At 37.6% G+C, this 6,664-nt stretch overlaps 1 protein-coding gene across 2 annotated transcripts; it reads left to right on the forward strand.

Moving 5' to 3' along the window:
- The first annotated feature begins 858 nt into the window (after positions 1-858).
- LOC140815924 (rab GTPase-activating protein 22-like) lies at positions 859-5,527 on the forward strand. 2 transcript variants are annotated; one of them, XM_073174965.1, is made up of 5 exons: positions 859-1,326; positions 2,742-2,877; positions 3,005-3,054; positions 3,459-3,512; positions 3,984-5,527. In XM_073174965.1, the coding sequence occupies exons 1-5, from the start codon at positions 1,073-1,075 to the stop codon at positions 5,218-5,220; spliced, it is 1,731 nt and encodes a 576-aa protein (XP_073031066.1). In that variant the 5' UTR covers positions 859-1,072; the 3' UTR covers positions 5,221-5,527. The 2 variants fall into 2 exon arrangements, with proteins under 2 accessions (XP_073031066.1, XP_073031067.1); XM_073174966.1 differs by having other exon boundaries at positions 1,104-1,592.
- The last annotated feature ends 1,137 nt before the right edge of the window (positions 5,528-6,664 follow it).

Genomic DNA, 6,664 nt, shown 5'->3' on the forward strand with positions numbered 1-6,664 from the left:
TAAATGATCGTCTCACAAAATCCAGCCTGTGAGATCGTCTCACACAAAATTTTACCAAAAAAATTTAGGATGATTTAGCGTACTAGGAAAAGCTTATTCTAAATAAACTTTAGATGATTCTGAAAAATTAATTTGTATGATCTATTTTTTTTTTGGAATGATTTTACAATTAGCCTAATTGGTTAAGACAGTCTTAATCATATAATTAAATTTTGAATTTCTGATTTAAAATATCGAGTATGTCTTTTGATGAGACGATGTCGAGTCGACTAGACCATCTCTGCAATGAAAATTAAGTTTTGACATAAGAAATAATATTTTTTCATATGTTGCGCATATAACAAGTTGGACGATTTCATATGAATTTTTATATAAAATATTTTAATAATTTAATAATTCCAAAATGTAACTTTGAAGCTAAAATTTTCCAAAAATAATATACTTAATCCGTTATGATTAGTATTTGAATCCCGTAATAAATTATTAATATTATTTCTTGAAAAAGGAAAAAGAATGTTCACCAATTTATGTGAAATCATACAATTTCATGGACAATAGATCGACTATAGAACTATGTTCGACAAGTGGAACGAAGTGGAGGATGAGATGTTGCAATAATATACAATTCTATGTCGAGTTATTTGTATCGTTTGCATTGGTTAATAATTATCAAGATTATTTATTTTAGCAAACAAGATTTTTTTTATAACAAATATTAATATAAAAAAAAATTATTAGACTTTCTAGTCGACCTTTGAATCCATACTAATTATTAATAAACAATAATTATTGTCTCCACTTGCAAACATATGAAAATATTTTTTTAAAAAAACACACACACACAGTGGCAGTACGACGTCGTGTGATTGAGAAGCAGGGCCGTTGTTCCTTTACATCCAAACCCTACAGTCCACATGATTGCCTCGTAAACCCAAAAGCAAAGTATATCTCCGCAAAAATGAGAAGAGGACGAAAGATGGAGGAAATTGGATTGATTCGAGATCCATTGAAGTAAATAAGGCGAAGAAGAAGGGGTGAAAATCTTCATCGCAGTTGTTTTTTCTCTCGGTTAATGGTGGAGAATCGACTAGGCTTGTCGCGGCATCCCTGGGGCAAAATCGTGGTTCTGAATCTTCGTTCCATGCTCTCCGGAGGCTCGGCGGCGGTTGGAGCGATTTGCGGCAGTATCATTCAGCTGAGGAGAGCTGTGTTCACCGCCGGCGACGGCGGATTCTGGATGGACCAGACTGCGAGTGGATTCGTAACTCTCGCCGTCACGGCGCTGGCTGGTCTTGTGTTGGCCGCCGCCTTGTTCTACACCACTAGGTAAAAAAAATCATCTGAAATCCGGTGTTCAAACTGCTAGAGAGGGTAATTTATTGCACAAGTAGGAAAATAAAGAAAGGTTTATTGATGAGAGCTCTTAGACGAAGTCAGACTTCTTCATCTTCAAAATCTTCGCCACAATCATCATCCTCAAATTCGTCATTGTCTTCACCGTCATCTTCGTCGTGGAACCATTTGAGATCGGTTCTATTCGTAGTAGCTTCAACCTCACAAGCTAATTGTTCTTCTTCTTCCTCTTCTGATCGGTTAGTCTCTCTATTTCTCTTTCTTAGATTAATTCCTGTTATCTATTCTGTATTTTTTAAAATCTTTTTCAAGCTTTAGTACATAGTTTGGCTTATTTAAGTTCAGATCTTGGGGTCATTTCTATTTTTAAACAAATCTTTGTCAGTTAGCCCTTTTCGTCTGATCAATCTGATAACCCTTTGTGGCCGGATCCATTTTGAATAGTGTTTTTATCCTCGATTTTGTCTTTGAGTGAATTAGGACGAGTAAAGTTGAAATTGACTCGGTAGTTGTAAGGCTTGTATCTTTATGTAGGCAGTTAAAAATGTGCTCCAGACTTTGATTATACGTACATGTTGTGTAGTTTTTCGGATATTCTGAGTGAGACGAACTATTTATTCAATCCTTGCTTTGAATTTTGAGGAAAATCAAACTTGGAAATTTACAAGTGCTATATGTGTCATATCTTACAGCTTAAATGCGCAAGGGGCTTGTATATGAGACCAGGAAAACCAACTGATGCTGACCCTTAGAATTTTGTCTTGTCTTGACATGTCTGTTTCAGCTTTTGTGTTGCTTAACAAGGCATGGAAGTGATTGATTGGTTTGTTTCTAGTCTTAACGGTTACCTTGCCCAACCTCCACCTTCTCGGTTTTGTCTTTCTGTCAAGTTTAGGCCTTTCCGAATTGCCATTTATCATTTGAATTAGAGGAAATATTAATATAATGTTAGCTCATTCTTCAAACGTGAATCAGCATTTTCTGTTTGTTCTATAATCTGTACAAGCAAAACTCCATTTCCAAGTTTCAGTCATACCTATAGCCCCCTTTTGCTATTATTATGCTTTTAATTTTTTTTAAGCACCATATAGAGTAGTCTCTTTATGAATGAAACCAAAACATATTTTTGGTTTGAGTGATTGAACATTAGCACATCTTATTGCATGCTGAAGCCTATCCTAGACACCTAGGTTTTGACATTATAAAGATGCTATTTGGGAAAAGAATGCCTCTGGTCGAAAGTTACTAGACTGTGTGCTGAAGTAGCTTACTCCTTTTATATGATGTTGTAGAAAACTGTATTGCCATGATTGTGAGTCTTGTTATTTTGTGAGCATAGTTTATCAGTCATTTTCAACTAAATAATTTCGTTCTATAATCCATTACAGCGGTCGTCTCAAATCCCCATGGTCTCGAAGAAAAAGAAAACATTTACTTTTTCCTCATCAGTGGATAAATTTGTTCACTCCAGATGGAAAACTTCGTGACAATGGAGTTAAACTTCTGAAGAAAGTTCGCAGTGGAGTGAGTTTCGCTTTTATGTAACTTCAAGTTTTCTTGGCTTTTATATTACTTCAATTGTCTTCTCTATGGATTGACTGGATAATTGTGGCCGGAAATTTGAATGGATTTGTGTTATTGTATTTTGTAGGGTGTTGATCCAAGTATACGGGCAGAGGTTTGGCCATTTCTTCTTGGGGTGTAAGTTAATGTATCTTTTGGAATATGGTCCTGATTGCAATTTATGTGCCTAACTTTGTGTTCAGAACTGTTATAGATTTTTTCTGTAGACGCTAAAGCATTTTTGACATGGAGATCATTGCAAGATTCTTCCAACCATAGCATTGTAACATTTCTGATTTTCATCCTTTCTTGCAACAGACTAGTTCTATCATTACTCATAATTATCGTTCCTCCATCCTAGGTTCCTCCTCTTTCAGACCTTCCATCTTTAGCTCCTCCTGCTGCCTTCATTTATTACTATTTATATGTTCGTTTACAGGCCACAAATGTGGTCTCTGCTTTCCTTAATCGCATGTTTAAAAAGTATCCCATGCAAAAATAAATTTTTGGTTTTCCTGACTTGTTTTCTTTTTCTATGGCAGATATGACCTATCCAGTTCCAAAGAAGAAAGAGATGTCACTAGAACACAAAAAAGGTACTGTTACAAACTGAGGCAATGTTTATTTCCGTTTTCTAGAATTTTTTCTTTCTTCCAAAATGCAAAACATAGAGTACGTTCTTTAGTACAATTTTCTGAAATACATTTTAATCTCAAAATAGGATTGTTACTTTTGATTCGACATCCCAGTATTCTGCTGAAAATTATTATATCATATTTTATTCATTATATTATATTATTAAATTTTTATCTGCTGTATACCAATGAAATAATTCAATGTAAATAATGCGACATCACCGACCTCAAGTTCTTACATGATATGTTATTGTGGTAAAAAAAACTGGTCATACATTACCTTAGTTCCATTCTTCCCCATCACTTCCCCTCCCGTAGAGTATACCCACTATTATCATTTGTTTATGTGATTTGACTTTTGGTTATTTGATGTTATTCAATTTTTATTGCAAACTTATTTGAAATTGACTATGTATTGGAATCTGCTTGCAGAAAGGAATATGAGAACTTACGAAGACAATGTCGCCAATTTCTTAAACGTAACAAAGAACTTCTAAAGCAAAGCGGAAGTGGTGAAACTAGCAATGGAGAAGGTGGAAGTCACACTGGAGACATGGATTCTGCTGATTCTGAAGATGTTGTGAGTGCCAGAGAATCCCTTTCAAGTGAGGAAGGGTTCCCATATAATAAGGAATCAGAACATACTCCTGGAACGAAGATGGATGGATATACTGGTTCTAAACCAATTGCAGATGCGAATCCTGCCTCTGAGTCCGAATCCTCAGACTCTGACTCGTCAGATGGTCCTGAAAGTCAAACTTTCAATTTAACAGAAAGCATGGAGGGGAATGATGGTGACATGCCATCAAAGGAGGACTTGTCTCCCTCAAAAATGGAAGTTCAGTCAAAACTTAAAGGTTCAGAAGATTTTTCGACCTGGCAGCGAATTATCCGCCTTGATGCGATTCGAGCTAATGGAGAATGGATAGCATATTCCCCTGTTCTGGCAAGTGTATCAGACACCAAAGCATGTCGTTCGGCTGAGGTGGTGGGATTGAAGGATTATGATCACCTCGATCCTGCCAGAATCTTTCATGCTTCCCGTTTAGTTGCCATTCTTGAAGCCTATGCGCTGTATGACCCTGAAATTGGGTATTGCCAGGGAATGAGTGATATACTTTCTCCAATAATCTCAGTGATTACAGACGACCACATAGCTTTCTGGTGTTTTGTGGGTTTCATGAAGAAGGCCCGTCACAATTTCAGGCTCGATGAAGTGGGAATCAGAAGGCAGCTGACCATTGTTTCTAAAATCATCAAATACAAGGACTCACATCTTTACAGGCACTTGGAGAAACTTCAGGCTGAGGATTGCTTTTTTGTGTACAGAATGGTGGTCGTACTTTTCCGGAGGGAACTAACTTTTGAGCAAACTATGTGCCTTTGGGAGGTGATGTGGGCTGATCAGGCTGCAATTAGGGCCGGAATTGGGAAAACAGCGTGGAGTAGAATAAGGCAACGAGCCCCGCCAACCGACGACCTATTACTTTATGCGATTGCAGCTTCTGTGTTACAAAGGAGGAAACAGATCATAGAGAAGTATAGCAGTATGGATGAGATTTTAAGGGAGTGCAATGCAATGGCTGGGCATCTCAATGTATGGAAGCTACTCGACGATGCACATGATTTGGTGGTAACACTCAATGACAAAATGGAGACTTCTTTATGATACACATAAAAAAGGGGTAAAAGTCGGTCATCTAATTTGTTCCTTTCAGCTACCGCCAGGCTTATTTTTTTGTCCAAAATAACGTCCCTACTTTCCCTTCGAATGCAAATTTGTGACGGAGAAAAGTTTGTTTATGATGTGTGTTTTAGTGGCGAAGCTCTAATGTCAGGCTGTGGAGGCTCTTATATTATTGAGGGAAATTTCCATCTTGAAAAAGACTTTATGATCTGTCTGTATTTTTATACTAATGTGGATTCTATACTGCCGAAGATGCGGCCGAGCCAAATTGACTTGGCTTTTGCACTGCTTTCTGATTGAATTTATTGCTCTCGTCCACTGAAATATGGTGGACAAATTTTCTTTCTTAACATGGACACCTCAGACATTTATGTCGTATCACACAAGTATGGGCTCTTTCATGCTGCCCTTTTGCTGTTTGGATATGGACACTTTACGCGGACTTGTCGTCTGCATCCGAATGGCAGAAATATAATACCGTTCTGTTAGCATCGACGGATTTGTAGATTATATTTATTTCCCTTTAAGGGGAAAATTAATTTCTATTAAAAGGTCCACAGAGTTCAGTGTACAAATACACCGGGTGAGTCCAGGGGAAAGCGTGTAACTAACCCTCTAGTAATATAAACTCACAACATTGTCATCCGATATCTAAAGCTGGAAATAACCCCTACACAGGGCATACCTTGGATTAAACAACTGCATGGGACAAACTCTTGAATTCCGAATCAATATCAACCAGATGTAAGCAGTGTCTCAATCAGCATATTGTCAAGAACATGCCAACTGCAACCTCCACAAAACGGTTGTATGTACGAAGAACCTACCGCCACAGCGCGCTAGGTGTTGTAACATGTGCAGTAGACTCGAGAAACACATACTAGGGAGCCAAACCTCAGCGCCCCAGCGCATGGTTCTACCCCCTGCATGCTCGATCTCTTGACGCAGCATCAAAATCTGTCAAAACAAATAAATCACAGAAGTTGATAGATAAGTACACGTATCTAAATAAAACTTTCGCGCACCTCCAGATTATATGTATAGGACCAACTACAACATTAAACAGAGTCTATATATAAGAATCTGTATTTTCCTCAGCATGGCTTCAGCTTCAACCAAATCATCATCAGACAATTTCCGATTCCTCATATCCCAAATATGATAGATTGTAGCCTATTCTAATCTTGGCCACCTTCGAAGATCCTCGGTATACTACTCTAAAATCACGAAGCAACACATGATCCATCCGATCCCATTAATTACTTCAAAACCTAGCCAGTCCTTCGCCACAACCCACACTTCCTTGGTTTTTTGACAGGAGAAGAACAAGTGTTCAGACGATTCATTACATTGATTACAAAGGACACATTTTTATTTTGAACATATGGTTGGCAGTCCTTGGGAATTTTCCATGATCGAACATCCA

The sequence above is a fragment of the Primulina eburnea genome, chromosome 16, assembly GCF_022965805.1.
Source record: "Primulina eburnea isolate SZY01 chromosome 16, ASM2296580v1, whole genome shotgun sequence".
In the NCBI taxonomy this organism is placed as follows: Eukaryota; Viridiplantae; Streptophyta; class Magnoliopsida; order Lamiales; family Gesneriaceae; genus Primulina; species Primulina eburnea.

What these genes read in the sequence shown, in the direction of transcription:
- LOC140815924 (XM_073174965.1), top strand. Translation starts at nt 1,073, where the DNA reads ATGGTGGAGAATCGACTAGGCTTGTCGCGGCATCCCTGGGGCAAAATC. An exon ending in GCCTTGTTCTACACCACTAG is followed by an intron (nt 1,327 to 2,741) that starts GTAAAAAAAATC and finishes AATCCATTACAG; the next exon opens with CGGTCGTCTCAAATCCCCAT. An exon ending in TGAAGAAAGTTCGCAGTGGA is followed by an intron (nt 2,878 to 3,004) that starts GTGAGTTTCGCT and finishes TGTATTTTGTAG; the next exon opens with GGTGTTGATCCAAGTATACG.